This window comes from Rhamphochromis sp. 'chilingali', assembly GCF_963969265.1.
Source record: "Rhamphochromis sp. 'chilingali' genome assembly, chromosome: 11".
In the NCBI taxonomy this organism is placed as follows: Eukaryota; Metazoa; Chordata; class Actinopteri; order Cichliformes; family Cichlidae; genus Rhamphochromis; species Rhamphochromis sp. 'chilingali'.
The window spans coordinates 27807058-27827477 of record NC_137938.1 but is presented as its reverse complement, the minus strand read 5'-3'; the positions used below and the strand labels follow the sequence as shown (position 1 = coordinate 27827477).

The following is a 20420-nucleotide window of genomic DNA, read 5'->3' as shown; positions in this document are numbered from 1 at the left end:
AAAAAAAAAGTAACTTTTGTCAGTATCACATTTAATGAGTCTATGGTCTGCTTAAAATAGGCTTTCCATGTGTAGCATTTTTGGCCTGAGTGACATGAGGTGAGGTGGAAGACCAGCCCCACAGGGTACTGTAATGCTGTCAGAGCCAGCAGGAGGCTTCCTTTCTGAGAAAGCCTACCTCAGTGTGGTCCAAAACCACAGTCACTGCAAGAGTGAGACAGTACAAAGGGAGTCATTTATAACACGGGTGGCGCACTGAAACCGCACATCTAGAGACGTCTAACAGTTGTACAAGTTTTCTATAGATTTCTTTTGTCCAAATCTGGTAGAATATATAGGAGAGGTAGTCTTTTTATGGGTCTACTTAGAATACAATCCCCCTACTGCAGTCTTGTTTTTGTTTTAACTGCTCCACCTAGTGGGAAAGAATGAGACAGCTGGATGTTTCCATATCAAAGTTTATTGCTGACATGCATGTAGAGATCTGATGAAGTAGAAAAATATGTTTTTATACAAACGCGTTCTCATCTGTACAATTACGCAGTTTTCTGTATTTAGATGCCCATGTCCAACCAAGCAGCTTACAACACATTTTCCCATTGGGTTTAAACTACGCCACACATCCTACACCAAGTTTCCAGTTGAAACAGTCAGCTATACATCAGTTATATACTGACAACTTTAAAACTAGGGTAAAATTAAATTTGAGGGGAAAAAAAAAAAAAAAAAAAAAAAGTATAAAATTTTTTACTTTCAGTTGGGGAGGTTGATTTTCAATTTAGATTGAGATTTTTTTGGAACCCAATCATCTACAACTTGTTTTACTGGCAAATCCAAATATCCTGCAATAATCACGTGTTTTTACACAGAGTTCTCTCACAATTTCCATGCTTTCAGTCCACAATGCAATCTACCAATACAACTCTGTAAAACACATTGAATGTGGTAAAAACCACTAGCTAGAAAGTGAAACACTGATTCAGGGGACATAACATCAACTCTTGAGTTACTAAACTGTAGACGTGTCACTGGAGATGGTGTTAAGACACTTTCCACAGTATCAATGTAAAAATCCAGCAGTAGTTATGGTGCTAAGAAAACCCCCACAGCCACTACTGAACCTATGCTATTACTACTACAATACTGCTGTATAACCCATGGAATTCACATTGAGGTGGGAGAAAGCCAACAGCTGTCTTTACACATTTCAGCCTCCAGATGTGGTACTTGAAGGCCAACGTGAGCTAAAGCACACATCAATCCCATGTGTTGAAGCAGAGCTGGTATCTCATTGGGGTGGAATAGATACAATGACTGGGGCAGTCATGATGGTGCATTATTTACATACTGACCAGCAAGTGTAAGGAGTTTTTTGGGGGGGTAAATATAAGAAAAGGAAAAAACAAAACACTACAAAACAACCCCTCCTATAAAATAAGGAAAACATGCAAGTATCATTTTGTTTTCTTTAAAAAAATAGAACTATGCAAAAGTCAGTCTCATTAGTGTAGCTTAAGGTGATCACAGACATTATGGCAAAATGGAAAGAAAGACTTAGTAATACAAAGAATGGAAACAAAATAGAAATGCTACCATTTCATGAACGGGCAGAAAAGGATCAAAATAACAGGGTTAAAGCAGAACCACTGTTTGAGCTGACGCTTAAAGCAAAGATGTGGGGTCTGCTTCACTGGTCTAAATCAATGAAACAGACCCAAAGTTAAGTGACACTGTCTGAAATGTCACTTAATTTTTTTGGGACCATCTATAATCAATGTCTGTGATGCAAGCTCCAGTGGAGGCATTTGGGAGAAAGTCTACACAAGTGAATAAAAGTATGAAATTACAAGGGGAAGTAGTAAAGATTTGAAAGTATTCAAGAGCCTAAGTTCATGCAATCAGTTTGAATATAAATAAGCCTAGAAAGCAGGTACCAATATGCAAAGGCAAGTTGCAGTGCACAAATGCCTAACAGTCACTGGTTAGTAGCTTTGCCATGGTTTGAAGAAACACTTAAGAATGCCAAGAAAACCCAGCAACTAAACTTAAAATCTGAGTCTGTATTTGAATTTTTCTATGACTTATAGTATTCATTACCAGCCAGGAGCCTACGCCATAAGATAATACAAGCATGTACAAGAGAGAGGCCTGAGAATGGCAACAGATATGTGATCATTTCCAATCTTAAAGCATTAATGTCATCCCCTAAAACATTCAGTCAAGCCCGGTTTTAGCAAAGCCTGCACTAGTTTTCACAGTGTCTGCCACTGAGGCAGGCCAGATAACAGAACACAATGATTGGAGGATAGCTTAAAGGGTCTGAGACAGTTAACAGCCTCAGACCATCATTTCGCCTGGCCCAAAAGACAACATGCACTCATGGACACGTCAAACATTCACATTCATACTGAAACACTTATCCCAAATCCGTCTTTATAAAGAGAAACAGGGAAGTTAAATACCTGGAAGCCATTTGATTCTGAATGAGCCTGTGGGTACCGGTTTCCTTGGCTAAAAGTAAATTTAAAGTGCCCCTATTAGACTTATTTACAGGCCTTAAAGAGGGAGCGCCCACAGAACAGGTTTACATGGTCCACACACACGCACACATGCATGAGTGTGGGATGGGTTGGTAAATTTCACACTGTACATTACTTACACTGAAACCCCTTTTTTGCCCCCTTTCCTTAAGCCTGCTCATTGGTCAGTTGGCTTGACAAATGCCTGTTCTGAGTGGTAACAAAGCTTTAGCCACATTTTTGCTTCTTTTCCGTGAAAGCTTGGAAAAAGTATTTGCAACCATCACATGCATGCCTAACTTGGGTAAAGGGGATTTTGGTCAGATGACATTGCGCTTATAGAAACTGTAGTACAGAGCAGCAGGGGTCAGAAAACGGCTTTAAAGTGACAGCTCATTTACACACGGGGGTTGTGTTTGTGACACCATTTATACTCAGTCCATTTTGTGGCAACAGAAACATGTTCACATGACAACATGTTTAGTGGGAAAACAGCTGCATTAAAATACAGTTTAGTATGACCAGAGCCCAAGAGAAGAAAATGGAAAGTACAGTTAGCCGGGCACCATGCCAACACCAAACACATAAACGACTTCCTAACCGTTATGGCTGCGTGAATATTAAGAAGAAAAGTTCAAATTTCTTCAGATGCTGGAGTACACAAAGAAAGCGGTTTTCACGCTTGCAGCGAACAACTGAACTTTTGTTGTGCTTTGCTTATAGCTGTGACATTTTAGTTAGCAGGAGCGACTCTGGCAAGGAAGTAATGACTGAGGCAGCTGGCTGCGTCTGCATGTAGCTGAGACAGCTGCTCGACCTTTGAGGTCATGCCAAACCTTTGCCACAATGGCAGTGTGTTACATAGTAATGCAGATGAGGGGGGGAAAGAGGAATATAAGCAAGGAGTTTCAGGCATTTCATCAGCACCATTTTCCACAGTAGCAAATAATTCCCCTTGAACTGCACTTGGCTCCAACTTTTCAGACATTTCACATGTATGGAAATAGTCATGCAAGACTAAAAGGACAGGGAAACCTACAAAGGATAATAGGGGCACTTTAAGGCAAGATTTTTGGCAATAGAAACAAGACAGTGCCCGATCGTCACTATACTGGCACTGTGGAAGCGTTATCAATATGCCTTGGCAGGGAGGAGCCAACAGTTTTTCCCCCATTCAGTTCTTGGCATTGTAACTTCCAGGTACCTCACACTAGCTGCCTAGATGCTAAAAATAGATTTCCACAGGGATGAGCAAAAGCGGGAGACAATGCATTCTGTAAATACCAAAGGATGCTTGTACATACTTTGATCTTCAGTTCTTTCTTCAATGCAAATATAGGGATAAATGCTACTTAATTATGATTTAAAAAAGCTTATTTGAATTTTTGAAACCACTGACAAGGTTTCAAAGCATTATCACTGACAGAAAACATTAATGCTATGTCACTGGTGGCATCAAGATTCAATTGTTACAATCCCTTGTCTCAGAACAGTGAGCATGGTTTACCAACAGAAGAGAGACAGAGAGGTAGATTGATTTGAAGTCAGAGTTACAGACAGGAACATTACAGGAAAACAGACTGAGAGGAAGGAGTGAGGAGAGGAGGTTGGAATGGAGGTATACAGAAGTGACATCTGTGATCAAGTGATCCGACTTGAGGCAATACCATTACCACTAGGAAGAAAGGGGGTTGCTACATGATTCTGGTCCTGTATTGCTCAGGGGATCCAGAATTGGTTGGGAAGGGAAGTGTTACAGTAGGGCATCCTCGACAGAGGAGGAACACAGGGTTGATAGTTTCTTCAACACTCCAGGCAGAGCCTTGTGTTGGGGCCGTGTGAAACTATGCAATCACGTCTGCTGCACAGTGAGATCTGACTGTGGGCGACTTGAAGACAGGAACCTTTGGTTCAGATCTTCCTGCAGGCCTTGCCATGTTTCACAAGAGGATTCAGACAGGAGAAGTGAAGTTCTGGGTTGGCAGTTTGTTCTGGTACCCACTTTCTATCTGTTCCACCTAGACTGCCAAAACCCCACCTACATACAAGGCCGTCTGTACATCAGCTCAGGCCTCCTGTATGCAAGTTCAATTTTGTGGGTGAGGGGGGTGAGGGGAATGGGTTTACACCAGTCCTCTCTAGACTCTGCAGGTTTCTTTACTTCCTGGGAGGCCAGAGTCCAGAATTGGTCATTGAGGGATTACTTCCGCAGAAAACGTTGTGCCAAGATGGCAGCATCTAGTGGGCTGACAGGCTGAGCATCGTGTCCAAGACGCCTTACAGGTGGGATGCTGCCAAACTGACGGTTTGTGAGAAAGCTCTTGGCTTCATGGATAGTGTTCTTCTCTTCAGCTAGCAGCAGCTGCTGCCGCATGTAGTTCTCAAACTCGTACTGCGAAGACTCTTCTATCACCTTGGCCTGAGGAAAGAAAGCATCCAGTTCAATATGCTGCAGTTAGTGTGGTAGCAAAAAGTCAACATTGTGTAAAGAGATTTTTGTAACTAAAATTTAATATTCAACTTTTGATAGTTGCATCAAGGACGCTCAGTTTGGCTGTGTCCAAACTGGAAGTGATTCATCACTTTTGGGTCACCCAAATTCCCTATGGTCTGTGGCTACAATGTTGTTACGACCCACTTTCAGTATGTAGCTCCTGCTGCATATCGTTAGCTTCATAGCATAATTGCCTAAGTCATTTGACTAAGTCAATGACTTAGGCACTTATGCTATGAAGCTAACGATATGTATCCTTTGAGTTGTGTATCCTAGGGCGACCGTGGCTCAGGGGGTTGGGAATCGCATCTGTAACCGGAAGGTCGCCGGTTCGATCCCCGGGCTCTCTGTCCTGGTCGTTGTGTCCTTGGGCAAGACTCTTTACCCTACCGCCTACTGGTGTTGGCCAGAGGGGCCGATGGCGCGATATGGCAGCCTCGCTTCTGTCAGTCTGCCCCAGGGCAGCTGTGGCTACAACTGTAGCTTGCCTCCACCAGTGTGTGAATGTGAGAGTGAATGAATAGTGGTATGGTCTTTGGCTTTGGGTGCCTTAAAAAGCACTATATAAATCCAATCCATTATTATTAAGTTTAAATGTAATTTTCCTCCAAGATCTTACCTCTTGTTCTGGGTGATTGACCTGATCATCAATATCTGGAACCACCTGCAAAGGGCCACTCATTGCTGAAACTGACTGCCTGTGATTAAACATAACACATTAATCGTTAGGAACTGTCTGTCTGCAAATGGTTTATAGCCAATACCAGGAAATGTGCAAATAAAGCAGTGCAAGTCAAATTTTTTCGTTTCTCTGCAAACAAAATGCAAAACATCTGATTCACTCAAACATCCAGCAGGTGGCGCAATTACCATGAGGCAATGATGGCACCGAGGGACTCCAGCACCTCTCCTGCAGTCAGCCTTTCCTGAGGGTCCAGCACCAGTAGCTTTCGGATTAGGCACACCGTGTTCTCTGACACACGGCCGTCCCTATAAATGGTGGTGTAAGGGAAAAGGACAAGATTTTTCTTTAAAGCAAAAAAAACCTAAAACAAAAACCTCTACAAGGTCAGGTTTGAAATAAATATCAAAATGCTGTTGAAAGCAAATGCATTTAAATCCTTGATTTTACTGCAGTACAACAAAAGACAATGCAAGATTGTATCTCAGAACAAATTTGAATGAAAGAATAATAACAGAGCAAAATGTCATATTAATGTGATCACTTTAATTAAATCTCCACAAAGATAAATGCTCACTCTGGGATGGAGTACTCAGCAGCCTTGATCTTGCGGAAGAGTTCTTGAGGCATGCTGTCATAAAAGGGGAACTGGCCATACAGCATTGTGAATAAAACAACACCAAGCGCCCACATGTCACTAGGTTTTCCACGATATGGTCGACCTGGAAGCAGGAAGGAGGGGATAAGGGTCTATTTAGCATGCATGACAAACAGAAAACAGGTTGACAATTGGTGCAATGTCAGTTTTTGCCCTGTGAGGAGGAACCAACTGTTCAGCAAGTTAAATTGCCATCAAATTAGGGCTGAACGATATATCGCATTTGCGATAATATCGCGACATGATCAAGTGCAATTTTCTAACCGCAAAGGCTGCGATTATACTCTGGACATGTCCAAATTCATGGGCTGCATCCTCCTGAGGCCGCATTTGTAGACCGATTACGTCACAGCGACGCGCCGAAGGCTGTCCAAATTACTACCATATCCCAGAATTCATAGCGCGGCCCAGACAAACTCCAGTTTCCAGCAATGGCGGCCGCTACTAAGTTTTAAAATTACTCATACTAATCTTTCAGGGTCACAAAATAAACTTAACATATTTTCAGGCGAGAAAGTAGTTGTGTAAACATCAAATATCTGCTCGGTTTTTCAAGATATCCCATATTTGCAAAAGTGCTTCGACGTTTTCAGAGGCGTCTGCTACCCACCAGCTCGACAGCTAGCCGGGAGCTCGAGGGTTACTGATGCGGCCGAGAACGGCACAACTCCCGGCACATCATTTTCAGATCACCGCGGAGTTTCGCTGCTCGGGTTAAACGTAATATATAAGTCACTTAGACAACCTAAAAATGTTATTGTTGGGCTTTTTTCAGTGTTTTGTTTGTTCGTGAGTAAATCGGTTTGGCTGAGATTAAAGTTATTAGATTAGATAAAATAAAACTTTATTAATCCCCCGGGTGGGTTCCTCCTTGGTTTTCACACAGCTGACTAAACGTCAAACAGAAAACTTATTAAACAGAAGTATGAGACAGTCGAGAATTTACACCAGTGTCTGGTTATATTTTAGATAGCAAGAAGCAGACGGCCGAGTTTATTAAACTCCACCGAGACAGCGGTGACGCTAATCAGAACTAGACCGTCCAATTTCACGCCTTTAAACTTTAAAGGCGTGTTTGTGTGTGTGTTTATACAATTGCTATTATGTTTGCACTTTATGTGTAATGTTACTGACTGCAGAGATCAGTAAGATGTGTGTATTTTTTATTTATTAGTTTTATTTATTTAATATTATTTTTTAATTTAATGACTGTCTAGTAGTTCACAGATGTCGAAAAACTGAGTGTGGTAAAGCCACTGATTTTTTTTTAATGTATATTTCTGCAATCTGCATTGTACTGACTTTCATTTTAATGTTTACACCAGGGTTCCTTGTCAGCACTTTATGCTCAGATGTTTGTAAGCTAAAAATAAACTATTGTGTATGTTCAAATATACTGTTGTGATTGAAGAAGTTAAATAAAAATGTCAGTCATCAATTCATGCATCACCTCATGTCATCATAACAGAGGTCTGTCTTCCAGGAAAGAACAGTTTAAAATTAATGTAATATAGTATTGGCCATACTATATGATGTATTGCTTGTCTTTGTTTAATAATACAGAAGACAAAGACCTTAAAAAATAATCGCATATTGCATCGCAATCGCAATATTGGGGCAAAAAAAAAAAAAAAAAAAAAAAAAAAATCGCAATTAGATTATTTTCCATAATCGTTCAGCCCTACATCAAATCACGAGGTTTAATGATTAACAGTATAAGCAAATACTCCACATCTGTTGTACTTCAAAGAAACTTCCAATAGAAGCACCTTAAAAAAAAAAAATGTTTTGAAAGCCAGACGAGACATTAAATCAGAAGAACAACAATGAGAAGCTGATGCTGGCGAGGGTGGAGTGTCATGGCTGTGCATGACCATAGGCAGTGTTGTTGTTAGAGCCAGGGAGTCGGCAGCAACAGCAGCAGGCAATTATGTTAAAGCTTGTGACACACAGGCAGGGGATGGGAGGGGAAAGGGTAGATGGGAGTAGTTTCCCTCTAGTGAGTCATCACTGTATGAGTCACTGAAGCTCTGTTTAATTGTGTGCCTGTCACGTTATGCTGATATACACGCTGCGGTTTTATCTACAGTTTGACTGGTTGGACATGAAAGAACTGCGCTTGAAATTATACTTCTCTTGTTTTCTGTCCTAGAGTTTGCATTGGAAATCAGTAATTAAAGTTCTTTTTGAATTGGCGTTAATAGTGGCACTTGGGTGTGCAATTTTAACAGAAGCACCATCAAGCTGGGGAAAAGGAAAAAAGCCAAAAAAGCAGAGCAACAAGAGTAAAGAAGTAGCTTCCCCTTGCAGATGCATACCATACAGCAGTAGGATGCAACATCACTGCGATTACTCAAATAAAAGCAAAAAGGCCATTTCTTGCTTTTGCCAGTCCAGGATTGCAACATACCTCTGGGTTGCTCAATAACCGGAAAATCCAACACAAGACCTGACTGCTAAGCATTATGAAACCAAAAACAACCAACAACACAAAAACAAAGTTCCTATCTGGCTTCAGAGAAGGAATCACGATTCCATAATTTTACTCAGACATTTCTAGTCTGCATTTGGAGGGAGGAGGGAAAAAAGGAAAACAAACAAAAAACCCTGCACACTTGTTTCACCCACACTAAGCAAACCCATTTCACTTCTGATAGTTGGTACAATTGGTCAAAGAACAAAAAAAACAAAAAAAAACAATCCATGCCTGAAACCCTCACTCACCACTTAGTACATCCGGACTGATGTAAGCTGGACTTCCTCTCTGGTCTTTCAGAAGGTCATCCTCACTCACCAGGTGCTTTCCCAGGCAGAAGTTTGTGATGGTGATTCGATGAGTCCTGTGAGGACATGCAAAACAAACTTGTTAATGCTTTCAATCAAACGGTGAACACAATATTCCCATTGATAGGGGGGTTTTTGTTGTTTTTTTTTTTAATGTTCTCAACAATCTTGCTCAAAACACAGTTCAGACTTAACACAACACATTCAGTTAACGGAATAAAGACTTGTCTTGCCCCTAAGGCTTGATTTAAATAAATAAATAAAAAATACAACAAATGATAAAGTTGGCTTCAAGCTCTGCAAAAGTTGTTGAAAGCTTTTACATGCAGTATTGGCATCTTAACAAAAAAAACAAAAAACAAAAACAACAACTTTATGCTCAGAGCAACAGGGCTTAACTGCAGAACACTTTGGATCAAAGACAAACTGTAGCCAAATCTCAATTTTGAAACCATGCATAAAGCTAATATACTTAATACAAATAAGCACCGATGGTATGGTGTTAGCTATTATTGGCCTACAGCCTTTATGAGAACAACATCAGTCCAGATACAGTGGTGCTTCAGAGACTCACTCTTTTTACAGGTTTGATTAACTTTGCTTCCCTGGTAGTACTAGGATTTCTCCAATGAGACTTTGATTCAGTGCAGTTAAATTTGCCATGAGCAAACTGAGGGACTGTGCACTATGTTCCTTTAGCAGAGAGGGAAGGGGGGGAAAAAAGCAAAAAGCAAAGCTGCACTTTGACAAACATGAGTCAACCTGTGGTTTAGAATAATTGTTTCGATGACTAAGCCTGCATGGTGATGGGCTGTTAAATGAATATATAAAGCTCAAGTTTAAAATATGTACACAAACAACTTCAAACCCACACGATCACTCCCAGGGCTAACACGCTAAGGGGGGGGGGGGGGGGGGGGGGCACTCGCACACAAAAGCAGCCATCGTGTACTAGCTCGGGTCCTTTGGATCATGCTCTTCACCCACATCCGCTTTCTAAAAAGCCTAAGGTCAACAGCTTCCCCTATTCTCTCTCACTTTCACACCCTGCCTCGTTTTTCATTCACTATTCCCATGACAATTCTGGCTAAACGCTCTGACTAAAATCCTCCAATCTTCCTATGAAAAAGTCGCAATTTGATTTTCAGAATTTTATGTTATCAATACCCTTTAACAGCTTTTGTAATTCAAGTCACTGTAACCACACAGCAGCCTTGTGATCTGCACAAGGATAGGCCAAAGGAACAGAGGGCAATGCTTCAAGGACCCTCAACATAAAAGCTTCCTTCATAGAGAGATCTGTCCTTTTGTCTGTGTGCATCACGACACAGGCTTCTATTCTTGCACCGGAGATTGGGTAAATGAAATTGCATGTTTGCTTCGTGAGGCAAGGGTCCCTGAGGACGCAAGAGAGACCACATCATCTCTGCTTCCTGGTCATGTGACCCAGGGCAAGTCAGGAAACCAGAAACCTAAATAACTCCCATGACTTCTCCTTCCCCACAATGTTCTGATCATAATACACCAGCTGACAAGAAGAGGTTACACGCTGGGCAACTTGTTCAGAGACTTTCATTTTGCAGATTATGGGAACCACTGATTTGAATGGTCTTACCAAGTTCCAGGTTTTTGTGTAACAAAATGTTTTCAATGCAAAAGCCACTACATGTCTAATACAACTGTATTTTCATTTTATTATATCGATTATAGTAGGAGTTTGTCAGCTTTTACAGAATTTAAAAAGACACATTTATGTAGTTCATATCCACATACGCCTATGGAATCTAAAATTAGGAATTCCTATAGATCTAAATATAGTGACCCTGAATACGGATTCATAATATACTGTTAACAGCTGGCACTGAAATTGCACACTGACATTACAGTCATACGTACTCAGGGTGGGGTCATGAGGAAACATGCCAACCAACAAGTATGATGCACTTGTATGCTATGAAGTCTATTGTTTGTAAATACAAGTGGTGACTCTACTGCAAAGAGGAAAAAAAGAAAAGACAACCTACAGATATAAATAAAAATATTAACCTAAAATGGGGAGGGGGGGGACGGACGGACGATGGATTAAAAAAATGATATAACAAAAGGGCATAGATCAGACAACAGATGCAGAAAAGGGATTGTAGTGTAAATAATGAAATAAATGATGACTGTGTGTGCAGTACATGGTGGTGTGAGTCAGCTCTGAGCTATGGGCCTTTGGCAGGCCTCTCCTTTGTCTCCAGCTGGGACGGAGTGTTCCACTCGTCTGCTCCTCTCCCCACCACCCTCCTACCCTGGTCTAAACATTGTTTCATCACTACTACTGCAGGTTGTTATGGGTGCTGATGCAGTAGATGAAAAAGTGTGCAATAAAGCAGATAAACCAAGTACATGACATCTCAGTACAAGTAGTTGCAGATCATGGCCGAACAACACTGTCAGCTTTAGTCATTCAGTCCTTAATTAAAGAGGTTTTGTGTCCTCCTAATGTTTAACTTTTTTCTGAGACAACTTTATGCATCTTTAACATTTTGCAATTGTCTAAACTCTAAAAATAGCACTTCCATTGTGTGTGTGTGTGTGTGTGGGGGGGGGGCAGTTTTACCCCTCAATACACTTTTCTAAACAGTTGAATGGTTTACAGATGAGTAGTTTTTCATTCTGCATGGCAAATCTGACCTGAGGTGCACCTAAGGTCCTGCATGCTGCATAACCAGTGCCCAGTTTGCCTCTCATTTTTAAGAAAGGAAAAAAAAAAAATAGAAATACAAATCCAGCAATAGGAAGTCACACACATGGGTGAAGTGTTAAGCACAAAATGGTGAGGCTTTCGTTTCCTGATACTGATGTTGCCCTTAATCTAAGAACACGACCTCTGGTTGTACTGATGTTCAGATATACACTGGAAGCAGGCTGCTGGAGCCAGTTTAGACCTAATGCACATGTGAGCTGAGAGAATGAAGCCTGGCACACTAAAGTAACTCACCCACTATAATGGGAGGAATTACTGGCCAACTAACATGCCGTGCTGAAATAAAAGCTGCACATCTTACCGCTTGTTCAGCACCATATTTCCCAGCTTGAGGTCTCTGTGGACAATGTTTTTCTGCAAGCAGGAAAAAGTAGGGGGGAAAAAAAAAAAGAAAAAAAAAAAGGTTATGTTGTGCTTTGTGAATCATTCGTATCACAACAATCTGTTCTAGGAGTGGCACAGGAGCATGGGAAATGAGTAATCAGAAATGATGATAGAAGGGGGGGGGGGGGGGGGGGGGGGGAGAAAAAAAAAGTATTTTCTAAACAGTTGACAAAACATTGCAGTATCCAAACTGTTTGCTCAGAAAATTGCACAATCATAGTTTCATTTAGACACACTGGAGTGGTGCAACGGGAAATATTCTTTACAATGCTCTTCGATGAGTCGAGCACAATCCGTTTAGATTTACCTTGTGAAGAGCCTCCACCACACGCACCACATCATAGAAGATGACAATGGCTTCCCGCTCACTCAAGCGCTTCTCCTTTATGACATAATGCTGGAGATTTATTAGATCTGCCGTCTTGTCACTAAAGTCATGTGCACACAAGCAGTCCAGCACGAGGCAGAGACGCTTTTTCATCTTGCGCATTTTGTTAGCATCCGTGTCCTCCACAATCTCATAGGCTCGATCCTGGAGAATAAAAAGGTAATGCGTTTAATATGCAGCATATCCAGTCAAAAAGGGGTAACAAAACCACATGCAAACAAAAGGGCTTTCTGCTATCAGCTGATCAAATAGATTTAACAGATTGATTGGAAATAAAGATTGCAGCGCAGGAGCCATTAACAGCCTGCCTGTACCCAAGATAAAGACAACATCTACCCTGAAACACTGGGTGCTATAGACCAGCATAGGCGATTCCATCTTCCAGCACCACCTAGCAGAGACACCACTTTATTGATTTTTGTATCAGATTGTCTTTTTTTTTTTTTTTTTTTTTTTAAGATTCAGTCAGCACCTCTTAAACAGTACATTAAACCCAGCCTCTCACAGCACAGATGCACTATAATAATCCAATCAATATCACAAGCCTAAATGAATCAGAGTGCATGGCTCAATGCAGCTATTCTGAGAACACAGGCAGAATGAAAGAGACAGGATGTGAAAGAGAGACAAGAGGAAACGGAGACAGAGATTTAACAATAACAACGTTAAGAGGACGCCGACGGGAAGACAGGTGAAAAGGTAGGTGGGCGGTGGGGGTCATTATGAATAAATGTGAGTGTAAACAGAAGATGACTGCAGATAAATATAGTTTTAATGGCACTCCCACTTCTCTTTTGAAACCACTTGGATAAGAGAATAACAGCTGGCTGACAAGCTTACTGCTGCCACTGAGCTGATAAGTGCATGCCGTTACTTGTACTTGCATAATGAAACCATATTCTAAAATGAATAGAAAGTGATAGAAACCTCTCCACATATAGAATGCCTGCCGACCTAGTGCTGACTAATGCACAGCTTGTGAGGTTCTAGGCCAGTGCAATGTTTAAAATAACATTTTGGCAGAAAGTTTTCATAGTTTTGGATATTAGACACTTCTTTGCCAGCCAAACAAACTTCACTGTAGATAAATCAATAAAGCGTTTTAAATTCTTAGACCTCTTTACAATGAGGACAAATTCAGCCATAACTAGATGCCAAATAAGGACCAATCAATAAGTGGTTCAAAATAGACGACACAGGTTGATGCCATTAGCATATCTTATTTGCACAACAGTTAAAGCAAATATTGACTGAAAAACATACAAACAAAAAGACAACAAAAAAACTTTATATTCCTAACATTAACTAAGAAACATTTTATCCCTCCACACTGACAAAAGCAAAAAGCAACTCAACTCAAGTCTCAGCCTACCTGAAAGAGGCCATGGTGGTGGACCACACCATCTTGGTTGTGCAGCAGAGAAAGAAGTGAGTATTCGGTGTGCAGCAGCATCTTCCCCTGCCTCTCCTCTTGTGTCTCCTTGGCAGAGTCTACTCGTTCCTCCAGCGTCAAAATCTGCAGTAACCACACACAGAGCAGACATTAGGCCCCAAGACAAGAGTTTATAAAAGCCCCTTTTCCATTAGCATTTACTCGGATCAACCCGACAGGTTTTTCCCATTCCTTTCGAGTAGCACCTAATGTGTGTGGTCGTCATTATAGCAACACAGCCAAGTGTCCCGTGACGCTATGCGATACCAACGTTACTAGATGGACGTCGAAGCAACTATATATCTGCTGCTTGGTCTGTGGCTTCTCGTCAGACTCTGGGATCACAAAATGTTTTTTGTAACCTTTTCCCCGATTTCCAGGTTTAAAAAGGTGGTTTTGATTTTCGTGAACGAGATGCTTTCATGACTCATCGAGCGACACCACTGATCAGCCAATTGGTGACAGCGTCACATTTTTTCCACCTCCTCTGATCACTTTGGCACCCTGGTTGAGCAGGTACTACTTTAGTCCCTGGTACGAGGTACTATTACCTAATGGAAAACCCGGAAAACTATGGCGAGTCATCTGAGTAGGTACTAATAGAAAAGGGCTAAAGGCACAGATAGCGTTCCCGCCCCCCCAAAAAAGGCGCACTTTAATTGCTTACTCTTCAGTCCTAAAACAAAACATTTAATGACTTAAGTCACCAAGTTCTGGAGTAAACAGGGTCGAGCTGGACTCAGGTCAATGAAGTAAACAAGCTCTGTGTCATACGTATGACGGAGGGTTGTGAGGTTTAAAAGTTGACATTACAGGTGGCGCAAACCCTCATTCCACTCAACTGTAAAGCTCCCCACTTGTTTAACAAACATCGAACAGTCCCAGTAAACTGACTGCTAGACTTAAACAGGGCAATAAAATGAACAGCAACAAAAGGAAGGTCAAAAGTTCAGGTGTCTACAGGTGACGTAGCTTTGTTTTGAACAAGATGCCCAATCTTAATTGAGTCATATGTTTGTAAGAAAGAAACTCAAAACACCACAAAACAACAACATTTCTACCCAGACAGGCTTACTTTGAGTTGATAGAAGTCATCTGTGCCGTCTTTTCTGGCCAGACACTGCACTATGCTCGGCACTGGTGAGTTGCCCAGGCGAGGCCCTGCAAGGACACGAAAGGGAACAGCTGCATGACCAAAAGGCTACATGCTGAAGTGTGTGTGCTCTCACTGCCACTCATTAAAGGCTGCATTTACCCATTAACACCTCAAGTGTAATGTTTTCTTTGGAAGTCTGTATTGCAAAGAGTGGAAGAGTTGTGTCCAATGTACATTTTATAGTATAGGAAAGAAATTATTTTTTCAATGGGAGGAAATAAAGTTGCTCAAACAGACTAAGACCTTTCTAGTCAATGTCATGACGATCTGCAAAAATTCTTCAAATTCTTGTCTTAGGCCCTTCATACACAGACAGACACCCCCCTATTTCCTGTATTCATGTGAAGCATATTTACAATGCACACTAGGTGAAATTTCATCCAGCCAACATTTCAACCTTTTTCAGAACTGAGCAAACACTACTAGTGTCCTTACCAAGAATAAAGGGCCCAGCTCTCTTGGCATTACTACCGGATATCCCGGGACTCTGCAGCTTGCTGGCTCTGCCTGATGTCTCACCAGCCCCCCTCTCCGACGAGCGCCGCTTAGACATACTGGAGCTCTACAGGGGAATAAATCTGATTAGCACATCAGATAAAGACCGTCAGGTTAAAGGGAAAGTGCATGCATCTGACTGGGGGGGAAAAAAACCAAAAAAACAAAGCAAATTGAACAGAGGTCATGTACTACTCATCTATAATCAAGTCTGTATTTTTAAAACTAGTGATACATGTTTAACATATCTACTATAAACTTAGCAATAGTTCTGCAGACTGTGGTAGAAAGAACAATGGGGAAGGCTTTGTAGCACCTCCACCTTTAAATATTCCACACTCAGTTACCGACACCTCAGTGTCAATGCGAGGCCATTACAGCACCATTCCGACTAATAGCTGCTCGTGGCAAGGGTAACACCTCAGATTCAATCTCCAACAGCCTATGTTAATGTGCCAAAATCTGCAATTTAAACAGCTAGCACTTTCACATAAATTAGAGCCACTTGCACAATACTGTTTAAAATGGAAGCTTTTCCGATTAATACTTTAATCTTTAGCTTTTCCTGCTGCAGTGGACTTGATTCAGAAAATCCTTCCGCTCTAAATCTGTTGTACAGCCAGGACTATCTGAACGGATATATTCTAACTACAGAGGGGGAAAATAAATAAAATAAAGTGTCCTGATAGGAACTTTATTCACATGCCAGAAAAAGCAGAGAGAGTGTGACACATCATTGCACAAACTACGTTAACTGACACAGCAGATCTGATCTGCCTCCCAGAATTCAGAGAGCAAGAGGTATGCAGCATGTTTTGTTTACTGATACAGAGTTCCTATGTAATGAAACCCCATCCGTTTCCCATAACAGGGAAGTAGTGCCCTGAACCGAGAGGAATGATTCACCCAGCTGTCGTCCAGAGAGCCTTAAAAGTCTAAGCGATGACACCGATAAGAGTCTGCACAAGCCTCTGGCAGGTGCAGCTTAGAGATAGAAAAGCTCACACAAAATGTCCACATACAAGCGATATATCTGAGTGTCGCATCTCTACGTTAAATGTCACTGATAAGTAGTATGCATATTTGAGCCACAGCAGAGATTCCCCACACACAAAAACCTTATATTATACAACATCTTTTAAAGTTTGATGGAGACCCAAAAAGCTTTAGAATATCTCAATCTTGCATCTGACAAACTCCAGAAAATTCTTTTTAATGAACCTGCCCATCTTCCTGTTTCAAAACTAATCGTGCACCACTGCCAGTTAGTAATTTTTTTTTTTTGGGCAGAGAGGAGGCAGGACAGTTGGCAGTCAGTAGAGCTGGTATGAATTCTCACTTCCATGAGGCTTTTTGTGATCCCAGACAGCAGACAGTGTCATCATCATGTCTCTCGCCCATCTGTCTCCATCTCCACTAGTCATCACCCACTGAGTCTGATGAGCTGAGGTTTTCTGACTGCATTTATGGCACAAGCCAGAGTGACACCAAGTCATGCTGCCAGTAGTAAGAAAGCATCTTACACTAGAGGACACAAAGCAACAGATAATTAGGCATTACAATTTATGAGACTTGTGGGCAGGAAATAAATTTTTCAGGCAGCCGCCAAAGAAGCTAACAGAACGAACCGTGTACACGGGGCTTCCAGCGTTTCCAGAAAATAAACTAAATTGTGGATGAGTGCAAGAGTTAAATAAGTACATGGAGCAACTCTCTCTTCCAACCGAATAAGCCGAAATGCTTATGCACCTTGAACTACAACACTAAAATGACTCATAGGCAGATACAACACACAAATGAACCCAAAGCTATTCATGTACTTACTAAAAACTAGCTGCAGTACTGTGGAGCCAACCTGAGTCATCAAAGAAAGCAAAGGTCAATTTAACCAATTTATCCACACTGACCTAAATTACTTCAGTGTGATGACAACACACGGTTCCTTTTCTGACACTGCTGTGCCTCTCTGCACAGCCTATGATCTAGTAAGCAAGGCTGCCTCTGCCTGTATCAGATGGAGGACAAGAACAGATAAAACCTCTGAATCATATCACACAAAAGGAGGAGAGACACGCTGCCAGTGCCCACGAGAAATGTGGGCTCCTTAAATAGTATCAGAACAAAACAACCACGTAGGTGTCTCAAGATCCACCCACCCAGACTCCAAGCCACTTGTCTGGCCTGCAAGAAAAGCTGAACTGCGATAGCAAGGTAGTACAGAGATGGAGAAAAAGCAAAATGGCACTTCGGTAGTAAACATTACAAAGTAAAACCGTGCAGAAAGGTATGCTATAACACATGCACAGATGCAAAGCCAGTTACAGACAAAGTAACTCCAAGGTCAGATCTCCAGTCCTTATGCTTAAATGCAATGCTACTGATATCCGTTCACACGCTGCCCCTGCTCCTAGATGCAGCCGACTAGATTCTGGCAAAAACAACGCCCTTGACCATACACCAACGTCGTGGACACAAGGTCACATTGCAAATCACCTGACAAAAACAACTACAAACGCGCACACGTCGTTTGGTGCCATTTTGCAACCACAAAGTCTGGACTGGACACCGTTCAGTCCTGGCAGCAAGCACTGTAAACGAGACGGGTCGTAGAGTAAAGCGCTGACGTTATGCTTTGCAACTTGGACAAATTCACTCTACAGGCAGCTCAGTACTCCAGCAGCCAGACGCTGATGTCTGGCTCTTCTATAGATCTCTTTGAACAAAAACTACCTGAACGATCTCAAACGTTTAGGTACACGCATCTAAACCAGACTGCAAAGCGCGAATAAATGAATGCTTGATTGCGGCAATTGCTTAAACACCACAAGGCAAGTTATTTTTACATTGTACACTTACCGACAGCGACATAAAACCAATGTTAGGCACGCATACAAACTTAGTACGGCAGCGAATATGATCGATTTACTCGGCTAAATACGGATCTACCGACTACACAAAGGGGGCACACAGCACAACAAGGAGTTAGTATTTCGGTGACAACTACACTGAGCGGCTGTTAGCTGAAATACGGCTGCTTTACGTGTCTTCTCGCGTACCCAAGAGGTTTAAATATGGTTGCTCCTGGCGAGCGATGTGAGCTAACGCCAAGCTCGAGGCTACAGAGCAGGCGGCAGGCCATTTAAACAAAGTAGGTAACATTACAGCTGGCTAGCCGTGCCAAAAAGCTAGATAGCAACGTAGTCACCATCTCACTTACCTCGAGCCTAAACCGCCGGGTTAAATCTGTGTCGCCTCCTTAAAACATGGACATTTCTTCGGTGAACGCTGCGGTAGATGTGAGGCGCTTCTCGTTTTACACAGCAGACACCACAGAGGTTTGCTTTCGGCTTTTTTAGCCTCTATTACCGAAATGAGCAATTAAGGAAAAGCCTCCGCTCTTCGCTGATCGCATCTTTCCACAGCGACAGCGCCACCTGACAACGGAAATGACGCACACAATTTATTTGATTGACAGCCGCACTCGACCAATGCAGACAGTTTTTTCATAGCCGTTTCAGAGTGATGATGAAATTCTATGCAAATAGAAGTTTAGCTACAAGACTGTCTGCCAGACAGTCTAAGATTTAATTAGCGTTCTTTCTTGCATTTTAAAAAATATTATCTTTGCATCATAAAAGTTGCAAAGTGAAAATGATTACATAAGAGTTGAAGAGGCTTATTGTAAATCATACTGAAGGATGATGTTTGCAATGTCATGTTTTGCTGGCAACTTAATTACAGATAATATGATAAATCATGGGTTTTTCCTTTGTTTATTTGAGCAAGATTGTACTCACAATGAAGCGGGATTAATAGGGGTGAAGCTTTTACATTAAACAACTTGCATTTGTTAAATCTAACATTAAAGGGAATTCCGTATAATTTATAATATTACATTAAACACAGCAGTCTTTAACTTTACTCACTGACTTTACTTTTCATTTAACTGTTTCGTGCACAATTACGTAAGGAGATCTCTGAATTGTTGCTTCATAAGGCTTTACCTTGCAGATTCTCTTTAATGACCTACATAGTACACTTAATTTAGGTCAACCATATGACTCAGTGAAACTGTGTATCACTGAATTCATTCAGATCTTCATCTGATAAATACATAACATATTTACGATATCTGGTCCCTCTCTTCTAGATCAATTTGGAGAAATGTCTTCTTGACAAGGGCTCTCTGTATGTTATTCAGCAACAGCCAACCAGTAGACCCCACTCAAAAGTAAAAGTCTTAGTCATTTACTCAGTAAAAACAGTCTTGAATGACAGTGGCATTTAGGAGAGCCCACCTATCTCAATTTAGACTTACCTTGACCTTAAATTCCACCCACGTGTACCAGTTTCAAACCAGTGGGAAGATGTGACAGACACAGAGAGGGCAACCTAAATATCAGATCCTTATTTGAGTTGCACTAGTCTTCCTGCCTTGACTCAGCCGAGCATATACCCCCAGCCACATGAAACGCATGTCACCCTGTGGCTTTATAGTGTCCTGCCCACAGTTTTTAAAGAGGAAACTGAATCATAACTCAAACATGGGGTCTATGGGAAAACCTGTTAGAGGGTTGTTGTTATCATGCTTAGGACAAGGCTGCATGGACATTATTAATTCAAAATCACCCCCCTTTTTATATTACTGCGTGCACCAATTGAACAAGAAGTGCAGT

General features: G+C 41.5%; 1 protein-coding gene across 2 annotated transcripts; it reads right to left on the bottom strand.

Moving 5' to 3' along the window:
- Positions 1 to 442: 442 nt before the first annotated feature.
- Positions 443 to 19173, bottom strand: stk40 (serine/threonine kinase 40). Of its 2 annotated transcripts, XM_080896262.1 has the most exons (12): positions 18962 to 19173; positions 17084 to 17268; positions 15685 to 15811; positions 15169 to 15254; positions 14034 to 14177; positions 12581 to 12805; positions 12191 to 12243; positions 9078 to 9193; positions 6273 to 6417; positions 5884 to 6003; positions 5633 to 5711; positions 443 to 4938 (listed from the first exon to the last, which is right to left on the bottom strand). In XM_080896262.1, the coding sequence occupies exons 2-12, from the start codon at positions 17087 to 17089 to the stop codon at positions 4720 to 4722; spliced, it is 1320 nt and encodes a 439-aa protein (XP_080752388.1). In that variant the 5' UTR covers positions 17090 to 17268; positions 18962 to 19173; the 3' UTR covers positions 443 to 4719. The 2 variants fall into 2 exon arrangements, with proteins under 2 accessions (XP_080752388.1, XP_080752389.1); XM_080896263.1 differs by lacking the exon at positions 17084 to 17268.
- Between the last annotated feature and the right edge of the window lie 1247 nt (positions 19174 to 20420).